The 22,496-nt window shown below is 39.5% G+C and overlaps 1 protein-coding gene across 3 annotated transcripts in view; it reads right to left on the bottom strand.

Moving 5' to 3' along the window:
- si:dkey-82f1.1 (DENN domain-containing protein 2A) overlaps window positions 1-22,496 on the bottom strand; it is a 40,942-nt gene that overhangs the window by 15,388 nt on the left and 3,058 nt on the right. For 2 of the 3 annotated variants that reach the window (XM_028040769.1, XM_028040777.1), the window contains exons 2-3: window positions 6,275-6,361; window positions 1,739-2,698 (exon numbers count right to left, since the gene is read on the bottom strand). In XM_028040769.1, the coding sequence (XP_027896570.1) occupies window positions 1,739-2,698; window positions 6,275-6,360 (1,046 nt within the window). In that variant the 5' untranslated portion in view covers window position 6,361. Of the gene's footprint in view, window positions 1-1,738; window positions 2,699-6,274; window positions 6,385-22,496 lie in introns of those variants that run through there. The other variant, XM_028040765.1, reaches the window with a different exon arrangement.

Raw genomic sequence — 22,496 nt, 5'->3', positions numbered from 1 at the left:
AGAAATGCAAGCCCCTGAACAATAGATGTGAACCAATACTGCTACAGCCACATTGTTTTCTGGTTTCTCTGCACAGCTCTCTTTATTTGATTGCAAATACTGTGGAGTTGTTTGGGATTCTAGATCAGATTCCCTTAATTTACCTTTAGAAAAGTCAACCTCTGCAGAAAGGAGTTCTAGGAAGAAAGATGTTTGTAGCAACCAAATGAGTTGCACAACCATTTTCACCATAAAGGCTAAAATTTGAATGCAGTATTGTTTAAGTAATTCTGTCCTACTGAAAGTCCTCTAAAGTTTATATGCTTTTGATGTCCTGGAACGAGTGCATTCCTCAAATCCAAGAACTGAGCTCATTTTGAGGGATGATATTTGAAAACAGAATGCTGCAACATTTCAATTACAGTGAAGGTGACGGACTGAAATGTAGCACGGATCTGGATGGATGGTGAATGGAACCATATAGAGCAGTGGTTACCAAAGATTTTCTTCTGGGCTCCCCCAGTGGTTCCCAAAGATTTTCTGGGCCCCCCTATGGATTACAATAAAATCCCCTCCTCCCCAAAAAATGTAATAAATAAATCAACACATCGGCACACACGTCGTTGAACCAGACATAAACCTATACACATATTTTGTTTTCAAACTCCACTGAAGTTTATTTCACACTTCAGGTTGCAACAACACAAACTACAAACCATCTTTACAGTGAAACCCTTTTGTGTAACTGTGTTTCTTTTTTTTTCATTCATCCATAGCGCTTCCCACGCCCCCCTGCAATGACACTGCGCTCCCCCTAACTTTGGGAACCACTGATATAGAGAGACCGATTAACCTAACAGTCATTGTTTTTTGGACTGTGGAAAGAAGCCAGAGTATCTGGAGAGAACAAACGCAAGCTCAGGGAGATCATGCAAACTTCATGCACATTCCAACCCAGGCTGCAAGGCAGCTACTTGCACCACTGGCTTTGGACATATAGACAGAATACCTTTGCCTTTTTTTCTTGGAAAAAGAGTTCAAGCTTTGTCAGTTTTGATGAAGAGTATCTGAACACAGACACTCAAAAGGATTAGGCCTGGATTTTGACAGGGACAATGATGGGTTTTAGACACATAAGTTTAATTTCTTGCTCCTCTAACCAGAGCACCATCTAGAAGAAGGTTCCCTGTTTGCTGTACATGGCTTGTGGCAGAATGCGACTAGATCTGACTTCCTTTCTACAACGACTGTCCTCTTGTCACTCTTGTGAAAACCAGATCTTTGGAGTGCAACTGATTCTCCCAGCTGTGCCGTGGATCTCTGCAGCTGCTCCAGAGTTATCGTGGACCTGTGGACTGCTTCATTGATTGTGGATGGTCATTGCATTGTAGGTTTGCAGTTGCATCAAACTCTCTCCATTTTTTGGATGGGAAATGATGAAACAAAGTTTGATTTTTAGACTTCTGAAAGTTCTTTTGGTAACATTTTATTTGAAGGGGTGTTCATAAGACATGACATTGTCGTAAACATGACATAGCACCTGTCATGAACATGAAGGAGTCTTTATCAATATTTATGACAGTGTCATGTCAGTCTTATGTACACCCCTTCAAATAAAGTGTTACCGTTTTTTTAATGGGTACATTGAGTGACTTTCAAGCTATGTTAGAATGTAAAGCACAATCTCAGGTGGGTGAGGTAAGGTCTAGATTGGATGTCTGCAGCTGGAGATAGTCTCTGGTTCTTTGCACAAGCTTACCTGTTATTGCTGTCCCGGGCTCTGTCAACCCAAGGTCTTCTGCAAACCCCTGGAGGAGGGCATGTGGGTAGAGGTGGGGGAGGAATAGTGGGCAGCGGAGGCAGGGTCCTCTTCGCCTTTCCAAAGCAAGGACTTGAACCCGTAGATTGTGTGTGATGCTGGAAAGTTCTTTGAGGTTTAGGTAAGGGGTTTATAGAAGGAGCACCGGGCTCACAGTATTCGTTCTCAGATTCCCCGTCCCTTCTCCTCTGCAACCCACTGGGTCGAGCCTTGTCAAAAGTCCCAAAAATAGGCTCATTGGCCTTCTTCTCTGCCATCTCCAACTCCTCCTTTGATGGGGGACAAAAGTAATTCCCTGGAAATGCCAGTGACGGCTTATGGGGAACTTCTTTCGTGGCTTTCTCCAGTTTTTTGACATGAGTCAAAACTGTTTTCTTGTCTTGGAGTTCAGTAGGCTTATTAGCAAAACACTTCTCAGCGTTTGCTGGGCCATCTGGATATTTAGGGCTCAAATCCCCACATTTTTTGAGATTTTCTTTCCCTGAGTCTTGCCTCTCCCAGCTAGCAAACCTCTTGCTGTCTGTCCGTTGGACGTCTGAAGCTTTGGATTCCTTTTTCCTCACAATGTCAGCTTCCTTCTGTGTTGTGCTAAGAAGACATGTTCCTGTAGCAGCCACATGGGAGGACTCCTTTTTGCCTTCCCACTGGGATATTTTATCACGGATGCTGGCAGTCCTGGCTCCTGCTGAGCTCTTGCTGTGGCTCAGTCCGTTTTCCATGTTGGGGATTTGTGATTCCTTCGTGGTGGCAGCTCTCCTTTGAGTCAGCATGGTGTCAGGACCTAAGGTGTCACTGAGAGCGTGCCTCTCGTCTCTGTCCCCTGGTAACCCGCACACCTCTGAAGGCTGGGGCACCACAGATGATGGCGCCTCCCCAACCTTTAAGCCACAGCACTGGAGCCTTGAAAAGACATGAAAAGAAAATTGAATGCAGACTATGAAAAGCTTCAACAATTTGAATAGTAATCATTCTGTATGGAGATGCACCAAGAAATTAGTCGGTGTCCAGAATCAAACGTTTGTTGTTGTTTTGTTTTTTTTAGCTCGATTGGCCCTGACTGGTGACCAGTAGTTCGCAAGCTCAAAGATAGAATCTAGTATATGAAAAAAATACCACTGTCATCACACACACACACACACACACAGAACAAAACACATACTGACCACCGGCCATACGGGAACCTCCCAATGGCCAAGCTACCCCTCTATAAATGGCTGTACTGACAAATACTTGTACATACTGTTCATATTACCCTTTATCATTTTTCCTCTAATGTTTAGATATTTATACTTAATGTTGGGACTCCCTAAGTGCTTGAAGTCAAAGTCAAATTCCTTGTTTATGCACATAATCTTGGCCAATAAAGCTTTTTCTGGTTCTGTTTTGGATCACAGTAACTTGGTTTGAGGTTCAAATTATTTTCTTTAAGTTGCAGCACTCTGATTTTATAGTTATCAGAGTATGCAATATTTTAGTCACATTTTTCATGTGATTAGAAGATAAAAACATTTAAAGTTTTAGTACACTCAATATCTAAAAGTGTCTTTCGGAGAATGTGGCGGTTACTGAATTTGGTCCAATGCTCCTGTCTCTGTCGGTCTGGGTACCAGGCCTGTCCCACTACACGTGCTGTCTGAGGCCTACTTTCTTCTTTCAACAAATGGTCTAATCCTTGTGTCTCTGCATGTGATTGGCCTCATAATCTGCCTTTTAAATTACAATGAATTCAATTAAATATTTGTCTTCCCCAAAGGGAGGCGTCTTCCCTCCTTTGCTACAGAGAGTTGTTTCTTGGCTCATTCGTGAATGGCATATAACTAATGTAAAAACTGAATGAAATACAGCAAAGCTGGACTGGAGGTTTTCTATAGATGAACTACACCCACACTAGATGTGAAACATCAAACGTAGCCCGAATTTTCTGAATGGTTCTGAATCGTCTGAATGCTTAGGCTGCCGGACATTTCCGACAATAATTTGGAGAAGTACATTCTGTCGCCAGTGACTCACAGGACCTGGTTGGTTAAGAAGTGTGCCTGTGGCCTACAGAAAGGAAGATTTTGGCTGTTTTTGGTAGCAAGGTAAGAATTTTCCTTTAAAAGGCTTTTGTAGCATTATTGGTTTTTATTGAATCGTTGCTCAGAAGTGGAGGACACGCAGTAAATGGCCCGAGAATCAAACCTGGGACAGATGTTTCAAGCAGCTTTTCTTTGTCCTGTCTTTCTCAGCTAATTACATCTACTGGCTACTAGTTTTCAATTTGAAAAGCTGAAAGTCGTCTGTAAGCTACACTGCAGTGAGCCTCAACTCAACATGTACCCAGTCTGTCCTAAACAATAAAACGGAAAGATACTATCTATATATATATTTTTTTGAAAATGTATGTGCATAGGGTAATACATTATTTTGCAGAGGTTTAAGTTTTGAAAATAGATGCCCAGCTCACACCACTTGTGATTGACCGGTAGAATAAGACTTTTCTCTTGAACTTCTTATGAAAACCAGACCGTATTCGGTGTTCGCCTTATCAATTTCTCTTCAGTCCAAGTTGCAATCATGCTCATCAAATGATGCAATTTTTCATATTTTTTACAACAGCCCCAAAAATTTATTTTGCTGAAAAAAATACACAGTGAAAACTGAATTTGAACCCAGCCACTAAATTCTGATCGGCACAGCTATAATTGGTTTTAGAGATTAGATTCAGCATGCAGAGTAAAACAAATACTCCTCACATGCCATAAAAGAAATTATTAAAGACTTTTACAATTGCAACAGCTTCACAGGGTAAATAAAACACTTATAAAAAGAGGCTGTTTCAGCTGCGAGTCAGTCCCAGAGCGTCACCGGGTTATGACAGTTTGAACTCTGGGTTTGAGGGTCAAAGTTTATGAGCTACACACACAGCTATTTATGGAGTGGAGACAAAGTATGCAAAAAAAAAAAACAGAAAAGAAAAGGTGGGGGTTGGGGAGCAGAGGCCCAAGTGTAGACATGCATCTCTCCTTTTCTTCTTCTCAACCCATAAAGCTCAGTTTTGGCTCAAAGCCTATCAAATGCTTCCCACCAACAAATGGAGGAAAGGCGGACTTGCTGATTGAGTTTTGATGACATTGCTAAATTAGACATCCAACAGTTGTGTAATCTAGAGGAAATCTGAATAGAGAGTTGAAGAGATTGAGAACTCAAATTTCCTTGTTCTTTGCGAAGACAAAAGCTGCTGACGAGACACGACTAAAAAAGGGAATTTAAATAACTTTCTTCTTTGCATTAGGTTTTTAAACTGTGGCCACATTCATTTTCCTCTTTCAATATATGCTAGTAGCAACAGGGAAGAAGAAAACAACTAGGTCAAACAAAAAAGACAAGTAAAACAGGGGAAATGGGATAGAATGTGACAAAGGATTGTCCATATATTAAATGTTGTGTTAAAGACAGAATCAAATTGTATGGATTTTAAAAATGCGTCCATGTCTAACAGGGCACCAAAGGCAACAGATGTGGGCTTTGAAGGATGCTGTAAGGTAATGGTTCATTGAGACACAAAAACACTGCATAATGACTACAGCAAAAATTAAAGAGGGGACTTTATATAGGAGCGATAGAGGCACTGGACAGCATTAGCAGGAATTAACCAACAGTAGCCAACCAGTAGACTGATAATGCAGCCCTTGTCTCCTCTCCTGCTCTGCCTTTGTTTTACTGAAAACTTTAAGGAACAGGGACATTTACAGCTATCCTAAGATTAATTCAAAAGGTTAAAGATAGCTACGATAACCTTTAAGATCTTTGTTATTCCTGAAAAGCTGTGCTCTTGATTGGCTTCCTTAGTCTTTAAAGCTGCAATAGATAACTTGTATGAAAATATATTTATTACATATTTGTTAAAACTGTCACTATATCCTGAGAACATGAGACAGGATACAAAAAAATCAAATAAAATCAAGCTCCTCTGCCTCCTTATGGTCCTAAAGCCAGCTGCAGAAATACACCACTCGGTCAAAAACAACCAATCAGAGCAAGGGAGAGAGCAGCATGGACTAACATAGACTGACAGCCTAGGACCTTGCTGCTCGCTCTGATTGATTGTTTCTGATCAAGCAGTGTGTTTCTGCAGCTGGCTTTAGGACCATAAGGAAGCAGAGGAGTTTGATTTTGTGTGAACATAAAGTGTTATTTTTCTTCCTTTTTTTTTAATATAAAATAATTAACATAAATAATTGAATCTTGAAAGTATGACTGACTGCAGATTTTACTCCCTCTTTCTGTATAGACAGCTAAAATTAGAAATGCTCATCAATCTCCCTCCACAAAACCTCATCCCAAAGTATCAGGGCACACTTCCTACCTACCACGAATGTTTCCTAAGGTCCTTTTTTTGTCTGTTTTTTTTTTTTTACAGGGGCACATATTTTATTCTGATACATGTACTGGAATAAATACTGTGAAAAGGTTCTCAGAATCTGAAGCACCTACCCGTTGACTGATTGGTAAATACAGTTGTCAGTGTTTGCACAGAGCAGCAGGGCCCTTCCGCCGGTCATGGTGCTAACAGCTGGCATCCTGAACACACAAAGACAGAACATGTCAGACGGTATCATGGAGCTGCATGAAGGGCAAGGTTCTTGAAAGAAACAACATGTAAATAGGGGACATTTGGTTCGTTGGAAACACAGCATGAACCATTATTCAGCAGACAATGGCATGCTGTGCCTTACAAAAAGATGGAATCTTTTTATATTTTTCCTCATCACAAAGGCAAACTTTGTTGTAATCCGTTGCTTTTTCATGTGATAGACCAAAGCAAAGTAATTATGAAGTGGAAAGAACTTTTTTTACAAGCATTTTACTATTTTGCTAATGAAAATCTGACTCTATTTACTAATTAGGTGACAATTGAAGGCAACTTGTTGTATTGGGTTTTATTTAAGGGAATCAAAATAACGGGAGCTGAATTCAAATGCAGACTGCATTGTATCATTCTCCTTCCACTGACATAAAATAAAACTAAACACAATAAAGTTTCTGGTTGTGATGTCACAGAATCAGGTGTGTTGGTATTTGGGTGATGCACTGTAATTATATGGAAATATAAAAACATGAATGGGAGGTAGGATTGGTGCCATTACCTTTACTGCCCATTGTGCTGCTGTTACCATGACAGATTTCTTAAACTAACATAATGAAAAGACATTTTTGAAAAGGTCCCTTCATTTGAAATGTGCTTTCCAGCTTTTGATTTATTTTTGACTTTCTTTTTTTGCCAAGCAAGTATATGGCACTAAGTGTAAGACAAAATGCTCAAAAAGTAATTAAAAGATGAGCTGAATGTGAGATCCAAATAAAGCTGACTTGGGCTAAAAAAAAAAAAAAAAACTGGTAGGGAGCAGGAAAAAAAAAAATCCTTGTTCTACCAAAATCAAGGGATACGGCAGAGAACCATGTGGTATTTAAGCATTTACTCTGCGGTAAACGCACACAGATTCACATTAGTGCTTTGTAATCTTACAGAGAATTCAAAACACGCCTACATGTTTGCATTGCAGTCCCACACAGAGCTTGCCAAGAATCCATATGCCGGTCCAGCGAATGGATTTTATGTGTGTGACTTTTTCCAGATGTGTCGAGATACTTTGCAGGGTACTTTCAGGCTGTTAAACATTTCCTGAGCACTGCCAGGCCCAGATCCCCCTCTCTGTCTTTTTTTTCTCTCTAAACCTGCATCAGCCGACCCTGACACTTCCCTTCCTGCACTTTTAACTATTTAGGGAATGTGGCCCTAATTCCTCTGATCGTTGTCCCGACTGGTAAGAGTTCAGACACTAATGATGCTCAGAGTTTTGGACTTGTGCTATTATCCACAATAAAGGGACAGTCCAGATCTTGCCTGTTGTTGGGTCTAAATACCTATTAAACAAAACACAGGAAAGACAAGAGAGTTAAATTCTTTTTGTACTCGCGAGGAGAGCAGACAGAGAGATGCTTTCAGTTACAAATCTCCAACCGCTCTGAAAACACATCTCCCGCTCCCTCTATTTTATTGCTTTTTTAGGGGACCCTCTTACACTGAGCGCTTTAACTCTCAAAGGGAGGGGAAAACAATTTATCACATTGTTGCAGCGCTAATGACATTTACTATTAGACACATGTTATCTACACTCTAAATCTTTCTGCTCCAGTCGAGTACCAGACACGGCGTCGAGTACCACAGGAGAGCAGACAGAGTTGTCTCCGCTATCTCCACGAAGGCTTCACTGCTCTCTTTCTCAAAGAGGTCACAGGAAGGAATCATAATTATTCAACACACAGAGACATTACTTAGAATAGAGGAAAAAGAGAAAAAGCATATAATTAAACATTATCTAAATGTTACTACAAAGCTACATGATACAACGAATATTTGATAATTACTAAAAATACAATTTATCCAACACCTGTCATATTTTACCTTTTGTCTTTTCTTCCAGCTCAAGTTATTCATTCGTTTGTCTTTGCCCCATAAGTCCAAGGCCAAGCCGCCGCGGAGGGAAGAAAATGGAGAAGGAAGGCTTGCGTCAAGCATTCACTGGGCCTGCAGGCCAAAATTATTTTCAGCTGTGAGCCAAGTGGGGGTCACATGTTTGAGGAGAAACATCAACCACTTTTTTTTTTCCTTCTTCCCTCTCCAACTGATTATTTTTTCTTTCCACAAATGTAACACAGAACCCAAGAACAGAGATCTAGCATGGAAAAAGACTGAAAACAAGGACTATGAATAATGTATAATACCCGCCAGTTGTTTTATTAAAATGTTAAAAATGTGTTGTTTTATTGTTTTTTTCCCCCAGTGTTGAGATCAGAAATATAGGAAGGAAGGAAGGAAGGAAGGAAGAATGGCAGTGGGTTGGGGGTGTCCTTAGGGTTAGCCTGTCTCCAAGAGAAAGGGAAGATGAAGATGGGAAAGACGGATGAGAGGGACAGGCCTTGTCAAAACTAAAGAGGAAAGGGGATAATGCAAAGAATAATAAAAGTATACTGTTGCAGTGAAAAGTGCTGGCTTTTAGGATGTCCTGTCATTATTTAGAAACCTTCAGTCCAAACAGAAAAAGCATCTCAGTGGCGATTTAAGTTTCATTGAAAGGTAATTTTCACACGTTTCCTGACTTTCTGTCATCATCAACATATCTCCAACTTGACAGAAAACGACAATTACATATGCGCGTCTTTAAATTTGACATCAGAAGGTCTTCAGCATCCCGTTACTCAGGAAACATTTTTAAAATGGGGGGAACAATAGCCTTTTTGTCTCCTTGAGCTATTAGCAACAATTGTCAACGCCAACCCCCCCAGAGCAACATGTCCATCATAACAATACAGAGGCCAAGGGAAGCCATCTGCTGAGGCCAATAAAAACATCATGGGAAACTGGGACCTCAGGACTTCTACCTGTCCCCCCATCCTGCCCCTTCGAACTGCCCTGTGAGGTAAGACAGGAAATGGAAGAGGTATTATTATTACTATTAACAGCAGTGGGATGGCTGGGAAAACAGCTGAAAATATCTTAAGAATCTCAATTACTTTCTAACATTAAACTTTTTTTCTGATTGTAATCCAAGGAAACATTTCAGCTTATAACCCAAGTTAAACTCAAGAAATCTCATGTTGCCTCTAGAGTTGTTGGTGAAACCGAGATGAATTAACTCATGACCTCAAATGGAAGACAAACTAATTCTAAGGAAAGAAAGCCCAAAGAGAAAGCCTTAACGTCAATAATGACAAACTACGCACTAAGATAGTTTCAACCAGTAAATAGCTTATTTACTGGTTGGGAAATACAAAGATTACACTGGGTTACAAAAAATATTCTTTGGAAGTTGTCTATGTTTTTTCAACTGAATTAGGACTATTTTCCGCCGCTGAATCCAAAAATGACATCCATCTTTCTCAATCAGGTCAGCTTTTTATTCTAATTGGATTTAGATCAATCCAATCTTCTAACTAAATTGATTACATTTTGTGACATTATCAACTCATTTTTGTTAATATTTCTCATCAAGATAAGGTTTTAGAAGAAAATATGTTTTCAAACAGCGTGTATAAATGAAATGTTACAAACTTGGATTTCTGTAAACTGAATGATAAACACTTATATTATGAGGGTAAGTACATGTAAAGTGAACATTACATCTTCACTGTGCAAAATTCTCCATCTTCTTTTTTGTCCTGATGGAGTCTCTCCTCCTGCTCATCACTCATTGATCCCAGATTGTCAGGAAACCGATCCAGATGTGAAAACAAGTCATGCAATTTGATGCTCATGTTGCATCCATAGCTCAGAAAGTTGACCTGATTGAGCAAAACCAATGGGATTTTTTGGTTCAGCACATCAAAAAGACCCTAAAACAGTTGAAAAACCCCAGACGATATTTTGGCTGTTGACCAGTGTTATTATTGACAGGCATTCATCAATGCATTGACAAGAAATTTCTTTCAACAAGAGCTGCTATGAAAAATTAAGACTGATCCAGCATCCTTTGCCCAACATCTCCCTCACACCTTTACAAAATGTTTATCTACCCTTGATGTCTGTAAGACAGATATCCAAATATTCCTCAAGCCTGATCTTCTTATACATTTGGTGCTGCATCTTATGTGAATTAATCTCCTGCTAAGAAAATTGCAAAACGTTTTGGGACACATCTAAATCTGTGATGCTGCATATACAGTGCTCCTAAGCACAAACACAAGGAATGTAGATAAATGCTACTCAAATGTCACTGCAATGATTGGATAGTCATGCGACTTAATCTCATGCTACACTATGCATGCACTTTGTCTGCATGTGATGATGAAAATTCACTCGCATCACCATGCCGAATGCACAAAACCACCGACGATGCAGTGGATGTGGCCTTATTTTCTAATTTATTTAACTAATAATTAAGTTACCATATATGTGTGTAACACATTGAAAATTTAGTAGTCAGCAGTAGTCATCACAAAACCTATGCAAAGAAAAAAATGTAATGATTACACCACCACAAAGTGTTCATTTTAACCCATCATGCTAACACAGATAGCCTTATTCTGTGGTAGATCTTGATGTCCTACTAAATGCACTTTATTTCTTCAAACCAGGCGTCACGTACAAATGTATTTTTAGATCATGTTTAGAAATCAAAGTACAAGGACTACACAATACATCTTAGAAAATTTCGTCTCCATCATCAACAGAACTCTATCTCCACAACAGCCCAGAGAGAACAAAATAAAAGCTTTACCTTTAGTATATCTGTGTTGCAATTATAGAAAGTGTCACAATGTGGGCACTTACTGTATCAAAGAAGTGTTTTTGAACCATATTTTAAACAATACTTGGATATAAAAAAAGGCAACGCAAACGCAGAAAAGACTACTTTTACCATTGTGACAGGTTGTAACGCATAAATAATTTTCAAGGCAACACTGAAAGCCAACCATAACAAAAAATAAGATGATATATTTGAAACAATATGGAGAAAGCAGAGTGCAATTGAAAGCCTCTGTCAGAAGATTATGATGTTTAAAGGATTCGTAGGTGAAAAAACATTTTCATAAACTTTGGAGAAAAAGAAAGTTATTTTAAATGCTGTTAAAACCTCTTCTTTTGCTTACTGCACTCCCTCACAAGCTGCTGTCTGAAACGATTCCAAAAGTAACACTGTCCATTTTAGAAAAGAAATTAAGCTGTCCATAGATTACAGATCTAATGAAGGGGAACAGACAAAGATTACAGACTTCTATTCAAGTTGGTATGTACAGAATAAAAGCAAAGTTTTAAAAGAAATTTGACTTGTTAACATTGCTACCAAGTCAATTTTCCGATTATTAGTTGCACAGTTAGCCTTTTTTGAAAAAACGATTCCTCTTTTTTTAGTTGATCAGAAAGCAAAGACCCCTAGTCTTACATAGTATATACACCGTGTTCCAAATTATTATGCAAATTGGATTTAAGTGTCATAAAGATTACATTTTTTGTTGTGCTATTAAATTTATAGATGGTATTGTGTGTCAGGGCTCTTTGAATCACTATAATTAATTTCAGAGAGCTGGTTGATTAGTTTGTCTGGTGAACTCAATTAAAGGAAATCTACTGAAGAAGGATGTTCCACTTTATTAAGCAGGCCACAGGTTTCAAGCTATATGCGAAAGAGAAAGAATCTCTGCTGATGAAAATCATCAGGTAGTGTAGTGCCGTATGACAAGATATGAAAACATTAGATATTTAACGAAAACTGAAGCGTTATCGTACTGTGAAGAGATTTGTGGCTGATTCAGAACAAAGATGGGTTTGTACAGATAAAGGCATAATGAGGAAAGTTTCTGTTAGATAAATTCATCGGATTAAGAGAGCAGCTGTTAAAATGCCCTTACAAAGCAGCAAACAGTTATTTGAAGCTGCTGGAGCCTCTAGAACCTCAAGGTGGAGGATCCTCCAGAGGCTTGTGGTGCATGAACCTACTATTCGGCCACCCCTAACCAGAGCTCACAAGCAGAACCGGTCTCAGTGGGCCCAGATGTACATGAAGATTCATTTTCAAACAGACTTGTTCACTGATGACTGCTGTGCAACCCTGGATGGTCCAGATGGACGCAGTAGTGGTGGTGGACGGCCACCACATCACAACACGGCTGTGACGTCAGCAAGGAGGTGGTGGAGTCATGCTTTGGGCCGAAATCATGAGGAGAGAATCATTGGTCGGCCACTTCAGAGTCCATGAAGGTGTAAAAATGACCTCAGCAAAGTAGATGGACTTTCTGACTGATCACTTTCTTTCATGGTTCAAAAGAAGAGCCGTACCTTCAGTAGCAAAATCATCTTCATGCATGACAATGCACCATCTCATGCTGCAAGGAATACCACTGTATTGTTGGCTGCTATGGGCATGACAGGGGAGAAACTCATAGTGTTGTAACCATCCTCCTCTGACCTCTGACCTATTGAGAACCTTTGGAGTTTCCTCAAGCAGAAGATCTGAGGGTGGAATGCAGTTCATATCAAACCAGCAGCTCTGGGAAGGTTTTCTGACATCCTGCTAAGAAATTCAAGCAGAAACTTTCCACAAACTCACAAGTTCAATAGATCAAGAATTATGCAGGTGATGTCAAAGGAGGTTCTATGTTAACATGTAACTCTGTCTGTTAAGATGTTTTTGATTGAAATAGCTTTTGATTTTAGTACATGTGACCATTTAATGCTGCACATTCAAAGAATGACTGTTTATAATCTATAAAATGTTTAGAAAATCTGCTGTGCATAATAATTTTGTGCATTTTGAGTTTTTTATTTTTGAAAAAAATCCTGTTCTCCTGAGGAGCTTTGTTCAGTAAAATTTGATTTATACTGTAATAGTTCATGACTTGAAAATTATACTGACCATCATTTGCATTGACCATTTCAGAAAATCTGAGAAAATATCACTTGCATAATAATTTGGAACACGGTGTGAATGGTCTAGTTTGCTTGAAAGCAACGACACTGCTTTAAAAAAGCGTATAGATTTTTAGCAAGAACATAAATTCCTTCGCTTGCCTCAATTTAACTGGATTTTCTAATTCCGGCTTCATATGATGATGGTCCTTGCACTGAATTTGCTTCAACTCATTCAGTTGTGATGAACTGATACACACACACACTCGCATCAAGCTTGCCAGAGTGAGTTAATTCTCAAGGTGTGAGTTAAGTCATGCAATGAGCTTTCAGGCTCTTCTTGGTTTGCATTTCAGAGATGATGTTTTTCAAAAATGATCAAGTGTTTGTTTTTATGAACAACATATTACGCAAGAGTGTTTTGCAGTTGAAGAGGAATCAGCTTCATCACATTGGACGCAGTTGGTGCCGTTTGTGTGTTTAATAGTCAGCGTCCAGATGCTGTCAGTGAGCTGCTGGGCGGGCTGGTGTTGCAGGGCTCCGGAGGCCTGCCTGCCCGACTGCCTGCATCTTCCCTACAGCTGCTTCTCATAAAGACTTCTCCCCTCCCCTCCGTCGCCTCTCTTTTTCCCCTGCAGAAAGAGCTAACACCGTTACATCATCTTCATTCTTTGCTTGTTTGCTCTGAAACTTCTCCATTCCCCCCCCACCCTTGTCATTTCTAAATGCCTAAAAAGGACAAAGTTTCAGATAGCCCTCCCCAGTTCCCACTACCGCAACATCTTGGAGTTTTCCTAAAGTCAGAAATCAACCAAAAAATGTCTCAGGACCGCTTGCTATCGTCAACGGTTGGTAGAGGATAAGTAAATCATCACTCATGGCAAACATGATAGCTCGAAATGTGGCTTACGTTAACGTGAGGAATTTCTGTTTCTGTCTTTCTTTCTGCGCCCAGGCACAGTGAGGACCCCATCTCCAACAGAATGTGGCTGAGTGCAGCTTATATTCCAAAAGCCTCATCTGTAATCAATTTAACACACTGCTGCACACTTAGCCTAGCTCCTTCTGGAAGGGCCAACTTGGCTGTTCTCTCTATCCCACCCTCCTCTCTTTTATTTTCCACTTTATTTTTTTTCCTCCTTCATTGCTATTTGGTTACAAAGTTGTGGGGAGACCACGTTAGTAGAGGAATAAGGGTGAGCCATAGGGGAGGTAAAAGGATAACGTTGAATCCTTTGCTTCTCTGTGCTGGTCGCTCTGAGCAGATCTCAGATTTTCTTCAATTCTGGAGGACAGATTTTTGATTCAAAGCTGATTTTACCACATTACTACAACAAATTGCAACGCTGTTTACAGATATTTTGAGTAACACATAGTTGAAGCGGAAAAAGTACGATCTATTGGTTTTATTATTGGCAATATATTGTACAGACATTTGAAAAGTGTGATGTCTTTGTGTTCAGGTGCCCTCAACCTACAAAACAAGAAATAAAAGTGTAAGCAAATGCCTTCAGAAGTCACTTACTTTATAAATACAGCCCAGCTGCGTCATTATTTGATCTCAGGGGACATATAGCAAAGGTCTCAGAGGTTTGTCAGAGTAGTCGAGTAACAAACAGCATCATCAAGCCCAAAGAACACAGCAGACAGGTCAGGCATAAAGTTGTGAAAAAGTTTAAAGCAGGATTAGATTATAGTGCTGCTGTCAATCGATTAAAAAGTTGAATCATATTCATCACATTCTAGCACTTTATGCAATCACGTTTAATAACTGTGCTCAATGCATATTTTCAAAAATTGTTTCAGAAAATATTTCAGTGTCCGTATGAAAATGTCCGCTTGTTCTGTTTTGCAGGTTTTAATATTCAGGAATGTCTAAAAGAAGTCTTTTTTTTTTTTCTTCCAAATGTTAATTTAGAAATGGATAAAGGATATTTAATCATTACAATACGCAAACTGTCTTGGTTTTATCCAAATTTCTACTGTGGTATTTTTTAAAGCAAAATTTGACGCAGAGCACATCACTTTGACTCGCCTCGCTCATTTTTTCACTCGGTTTGAGACAGTGGATTGTTGACCGCCGTACAACAGCGTTCAACATGTTGTTTGAAGTAACCCACTGCAGGAAATAGGTTTTCAGGCCACTCATCTGCATTATGAAATATTAACATGTTAAACTTTCTAGATTAATCACATGCATTAATGTTGACAGCCCTAGTTGTAAAACAATATTGCAGGCTTTGAATGTCTTACAGAGCTTTGTTCAATCCATCAGGCAGAAATGAAAATTGTGTGGTGAAATTGTTAGGTTTTTTTCTTCTTTTAAAGTTTTTCTTTCCCCTCTGGCCTTTATTTGATAGTGAATTGATAGGAAAGTGGGTAATGACAGAAGGAGTCAGACAAGGTCATCAGGCTGGGACTCAAACCAGTGACACAGGATTAAGGCCTCCATATGTGGGTTGTGCTTAACCCTTGCACCACAACAGTGCCCCATGGTCCAATTATACACATACAATTGCCCAAACTGACAGGCAGTTAATCAGACAAGCAGCCAAGAAGTCTCTGGAGAAACTACAGAGATAAACTGCTCAGGTGAAAGAAGCTAACTCGATTTGGCTTAACAACAAGAGGTAGGTCAATGTAATACACTTAGATGTGCCTCTGCTGCACCACCTGAATAGAATAATTAGGTCATTAAGGCTCTGGAGAACTGATCTACACAAGGAGGAGGTCATTAAGCCATTTCATTCCAGTGTTTTGTACCTGTGGCACATCTAAAAACTGCAGGACAGCTGCCCTTGAGGACTACTGTCCTCAAGGGCAGCTGTGACTGCAGCAAAAAGGAGCTGAATACAAACGGAGGCCACACCTTTAAGATTTTCATGTTGTTTTTGTTAGCTTAACAATAAAATGTAAAACTGTGCATCAGACTCCTTCCTTTTAACATTTACATGTTGTTTTCCATCTAATCTAATGTAATCTAATTTAGACACAAAGTCCCAAGAAAAATACAGCGAGGTTTGTGGTTGGAATGTGACAAATTGTGAAAAGGTTAGAGGCATATGAAAACCTCTGCAAGGCGCTGTATATTACCACCTAGCACTTGTTTGAAAGCAACATACTTCCTTCCAGAAGAAGCAAAGAAATGTTGAAGGAACTGTAGAGAGGGAGAGAAACAAGCAAATGAAGAAGAGAATTGTAACGTTCCTTCATGCTGTCATCCTCTCTGTTTTTGTCTTTGTGTCATCCTCAGGGCCCCCACTGCTTTCCCAAGCTGATTTCCTTGCAAGGCCTTGGACTCGAGCCAAACACGCCAACTCTACGGCCATGCATGAGTGCGTGCTCCAATCTGTGCAGGAAACTTTTCATGTATGTGGCTGTCATACACAATCTGTCACAAGTCTGGAAATTACATTTCACCATTGCACACTTTCTATGTACAAGCCATCTCATGTTCACTTCAATGCTGTCTAAACTCCTCGTCCTCATTGTTGCGTTCCCTTCTCCCTCCGCCCCCCATTCACCATTCCTTTATTGTTAAAAAAAAAAAGAGGACGGACGTGAGACAGTACTGAAACTGGTATAGGCACAGGGCCAAACAGGAACCGTAGGGGGATACCGCAAACAATTATTTCTCACAGCACATTTCTCTGCTTATCAAGCAATTCCAAATATAACACATGCATCACATTGTTATATTTCCAAACCCACATTTAGCAGTGCTTATTATTGTCTTGGTAATTTACATCAGGGACCTCTGACAGTCTGTGTGTCTGACGACAGTACCACTGGTGGGGTACTGGAAGTACGCTGATGAATATTACTTTAAATGACATCTCAAAAGGTTTGGTTTCAAACCTCTATTGGCACTTTTAGAAATTTCCATTGCTGCTCAAACATTTTGAACAAAGTCATGACACCTAGCTCAGCTGAAGACTTTATGTATTCATGATGAAATTTGGAGCCTTAAGCACAAGTGGTTGATGCATAAGGATCAATTAAATAATTTCTCAATTTTTGTTCTTCTGAGACCAAAATAAGTTGCAAACTGGATGCTTTGCTTTTCCTAAAACAAATGTGTAAAGGCTTTGAATCTACAATCATTAGCATACACATTTTTCACATTTGTTTAATTAAAACATTGCATGTTTAATTTACTGTTGAGCAGGTTAAAAAAAGTTTCTAAAAGTGTTTTTAACCAGCTCAAAATGTTTTGGTGATTTTAGCTTTTCTATTACTATTAGGTAGAAGGAGGGTAGAAGGAGTAGTGACCCCTTGTATTTTTCTCCATACTTATCAGGTCAAACCACATAGTGCAATACGATATCACTGGTCAATCTATCCGCCAAATTCTTATATATATATTTTTTTGTGTTGTATTTATATTTACTTATATTCTTATATTCTATATTCTTATTCCTTGTTTCTTACATAATTTAAGGTTTTTCTTGCATAATTTAAGGTTTTGGTTACTCACATATGGTGTGTACCTCAGTATTTAATTTGTATTTTGTATTCTTTTGCACTTTACTTACTGTGTGTTATTTTTGTTTTTTGCCTAGGAGCTGCTGGTAACTTCAATTTCCTGAGGGAGTCTTCCCAAGGGATCAATAAAGTACAAGTCTAAGTCTAAGTCTAAGTCTATCACTACACTGACAGATGAGACCTGAAAGCTAGGTTTTTCTTTTTGTCCATATTTATAAGTTTCACTGGTTTTTTTGATCAGAGCTGTCTCATACCAGGACAGTCCTAAACTTGTGTCACTGTGGTTAGCGGTGCTGTTCCAGCAACTTTCTTCTAGCAACAGCTGAGTCAGACATTTGAACCATTGATGTGAATGGGTATTACAGCAGAACACTGATCCTAAACCGCATCAAGAAATGATTAGACGGGGATACAATCAAGCTCTAGAATACACTCTTTCCAGTCTTGAATACAGCACCTCTAAACATCTTTGGATGACGCTTAAAGGCGAATGATGTGGACAGTTTCAAACTATGCCGGAAACTTTTAAATGACACTTATCTGGGTTAAATGTACATATTTAAGCCTATATTTGTGATTTTGACTGCATGTCGATCAATGATGATTCAGTGCACGAGTTTCAACGCATGTCAATTTTCTTTAAAGTAGTGTGACCATCACTTTCTGTAAAAAGATCAGTTTGAATGCATCGTCAAAGACGCCACATGACATTCATGTCCATGGTGAGTGAAAGTAAACTTCTCACTGCAACTGTAAAACGCAGCAGTTCTTACAAATGCCAGCGGAAGGAAGCTCCGTACACGGTCGGCATTGTCCTTCCCTGCTCCTTTCACCCGTCAAAAGTTTACAAATGACCAATCCTCAAGGTTTAGGTCAAGGCTTTTATTGTATAAGATTTCAGACTCAATTTGTGTTTATTCCTTTAGTCTTAATTCAAGAAACAAATTTTGGGAAACCTTTCAACAATGCTGCCTTGTTGAAAGCCAAAAAATCCTTGTTAAACATCATCTAAAAGGGTGGTAAGTCAGCCAATTAGAGGAATTACTGCCTACAAACATTTTTTTTTCCAGCAAACTGTTGACAACACAACACATTAATTGGCCTCAATGAGGTGGGTGAATAACAAAAGCACAAGACAGAGTGCAAAAGAACACATCTCTGATGAAAAGGGGGAAAGTGATGAAGTATCCGAAGTATCCAGAGAGTCTCTGTAAACCGGTCTCTGTCATTCTTCTCAAATGGGAAAGAGTGTCTTTGTTTCCTCCTTGTCCAGAGGTGGAGCATCTGTCGGCCATGGACTCGTCAGTCCATTCTCACAACAGATACAGAGCACCCCTCAGCAGAGCTCCTGACTCATGCAGAATCTGCTCTCAATTACCCTGCTGGCTCCACACAACAATGTGCCCTGCCAATTCATTCCAAGACACGTTTTCAATAAACTGCTCTCACTTTGGCCCTCCTCAGCCCGTTCAACACTGCTTCTGTTATATGCAAAGAGCCACGTTTGTTTCCCTCATATCTGAAAGACCAGTGCAGCTCCAGCCAACGACCGAGACCTTCACAAGATTTGTTCTTCTTCTGCCCAATAACCACTGAACATATACGGCAAGCGGGTATAAGCGGGACAGCCTACTTTGGCCACATTTTGCCATAAATCTTTGGCATCCTTTTGCCTGGGGTACTGAGTGTACAGTTAGTTTTTGTCTTGGGTAGAGAATTGACTTCAAATCAATTAAACAAAGCTGTAGAATAAAATTTTATGAAATCTATTTTAAAACATGATCATGTCAGTTCAACATTAAAATTTATGTTTGTGTTTCAGTTTCACCGAGGCTGTAAAACATGGTAGTTGTACATGAAGACCTTCTTTCTACCTTATTTATTGGATTTCTACAATAGTCTGTTTAATTTGCAAAGTTGAGATTTTTCTAAAGCCACGGTGTAAATGCAGGTTTCAGAAAAACTTAATACTTCACTTGAAGACATTGTTACTGTTGTTTATCAGATGAGAAGCACCGCCACATGCTAGCATTTGAGTTTGGAAAGCCTCCTTGCAATCACCCTAATCATAGCTCCATCCGAAGATTCAAGTCAGGACTCTGGCGGGGCAACTACATTAATATTACCTCGAGATGAAACATGTAGGTTAAATTAAAAGATTACTCTAAGGCTAAATCTGCAATAACTTTGGGCTTACTAGCAAATGCAAGGTCGCGGCAGGTCTCAAACCTCTAAGATAGCATCAATAATGACTCGGGGAAAAGAATGGATAGCAATTTTTTAACCTAAGCATAAAGCCCAAAAAGCTTAAGTCTGAGGAAAGTGAGCTCACTTTCCTCAGCTCATATTTTTGCAGCCATAAACCGGCTACTTCAACATACAAACATTAACTTCAGGGGTCTAAATCAAGTTTCACCTCCAAGCCATGGTCTCTGAGTTGAGCTCCAATTTCAAAACCCTTCTCTCTTCATCTCGTACTTGATTTTTTTTTCTTCCTGGTATATATTTAAAGGATTCCAATAGAGAATTCCCAACAGAGCTCCACTGTCTCATCCAAGCTTCCCTGCTCCTCCGCATGCTTGCACAGACATATTTTCATAATTCACCCTCCAGTCCTCAGGGGATCTAAACAAGGCGAGAGCTTGGGAAAGTGCTCTTCCGGAGTGTAACCTTAGAGATGACGCTACTGACATCCGCACACCCTTCGACTGAGAGCTGTGAGCCAGGGTCAAGGCCGCCACTGGACAAATATGAGTAAAACAGAGTCTTTTGTTTGGTTTCCCCTCACACAAATCATACTAAACCAATGTAAAGAATTTACTTTAGCACAATAAAATTTGTTCTTTAATAAAAAATTAAAGCTATTATCTGAAAAAAGCATGAGATCTGAAGCAAAATATTTCTAAAGAAGAAGAAAGAATTACAAGTACAACTCAGAGAAAACACATCACCAGCGACGCCACTACTTTCCCTGCTCTACATTTCAAACAAGACAGTGTTTAAATGCAATTTGTTATAATCCAGCCTCCTCTGTGTCTGCAGTGCGTCTGGGGCATCTACTTATTATGTTGTTAAACTTGGATGAACTTAAAGATGCAGAATTGTTTTAATTGCCATTATCCAAGAGATCCTTAAATTGACAGGTAAACGCCATTCTTTTCGCTCACAGCCACGTCTGCAAGAGGGCACAAAATAATGGAAGAGTGGAGGAAGGAGAGAAGGCTGCAACTCCATGTGAGTAACTTTCTTGCAAGATACAATAGTAATCACTAAGACAGTAAAAAAAAAAAATTAAGCTCAACTGCAAGTTAAAAGGAATAGTTGGGGCCTAATCATCTTCTGTTTTAGGTTAAGTATGCTATGTCTATTAAAATGCCGCCTTATTTGGTGAAAATAAAACCAAACTATTTAATTGTAAAAACAAAGGAGGAGGTGCAGGAGACTCTTGTGGGCTCTATTGCAGTCTTTAGTTGAATCATATAGAATTAAACAGTTAAGGGTTAGTGTCAAAACCTTGTGTCAGAAGTTACTGATGGCATGAGCATGTATTTTGTGGTGAAAGAACAGCTAATTTCGTTGTGAAACATACATCACTATGGTGACGGAAAGCTGCTGCACGAATATGCACAGGATTCATTCATTCAACTGATGCGTTCCAGTGTTTGAGTAGTAAATTCTTGGCTGAATTTTTTAATTTAATACCATTCTTTTTATGACAAAGTCCAACTGTGTACAGACAACATTAATCGGCACCGTTTTGGAGTGAATGTTTTAGGAGACATTTAATTTATGTCAAAAAGAGTCGGAGCATTTCACTCTCAAAAGCAAGACCTTTGAGGGCGGTGACTGTTGTGTCTGAGCACAAATGTCAATTGGACAGAGACAAATGTCTCTTTTCATGGTGAAAAGAGACACTACCTATACTTTCCCCCTCAAATTTAACTGAACGGTCAAACTGAAGCTGCGATGGACTGGTGACCTGTCCAGGGTGTACCCTGCCTCCTGCCCTTTGACAGCTGGAGATAGGCACCAGCACCCCTCATGGCCCCAATGGGATAAAGGTGTCAGAAAATGGATGGATGGACAAAATGAAGACTCATACAGGACAGATAAATTGGCTTTAAATTTCTAGGTGGTAAACACAGAATGTGCAGTAATTTAGTTTTAATCTAGCTGAATTTAGTACACTTGACAATACATATGTAGAATTGATCAAAATGTGTTTGGTTGCTGTTGGTTTACCACCCAAAGTCCAACAATCTACATTGAAAAGTGTTAATATGAATTAGTCCAACATTGCAATGTGATGGCATGCAGAACTAATGCATGATTTGGCTTGACTCTGGATTTTGGACGTACAAGATTTAACCACGCGAGTGCATGGGAGGAGGGGGCGAGACCTACTTTTGATCCTGACAAAATCCATGACCCACTAACAGTATTACACACTATACACCCCCATCATAAGAGGAATTCATGGACCATAACCACAGGAAGCATTGCTTCAGGGTACATCTCTGTGGTAACAGCAGCAGCTCTTGGACAGCAGACGGTTGGCCTTTTTGAGTAGCAGGCTGATGGGAACGGTATCCGTTAAAAACAGCCTGTAACACCTCCCAGCCCCCAAACCCTGCTGTCTGTCACCATTCTGAGACAAAATCAATAAGCAGTAAAACGCATCAACCCGTAGAAGCTACAGCAGATAAATTTACACAAGAACTTTCTATGAATATACATGGATATCAGCATAGTTCTAACTTTGTAGGTCTGTGAAGGTGATTCAGATTATGGCAACAATTTCACATGTAATTAGAGTTACTGTTA

The sequence above is a fragment of the Xiphophorus couchianus genome, chromosome 2 (assembly GCF_001444195.1).
Source record: "Xiphophorus couchianus chromosome 2, X_couchianus-1.0, whole genome shotgun sequence".
NCBI lineage: Eukaryota > Metazoa > Chordata > Actinopteri > Cyprinodontiformes > Poeciliidae > Xiphophorus > Xiphophorus couchianus.
Note: the sequence above shows the minus strand (reverse complement) of the source record. Positions and strands in the feature narration are given on the sequence as shown.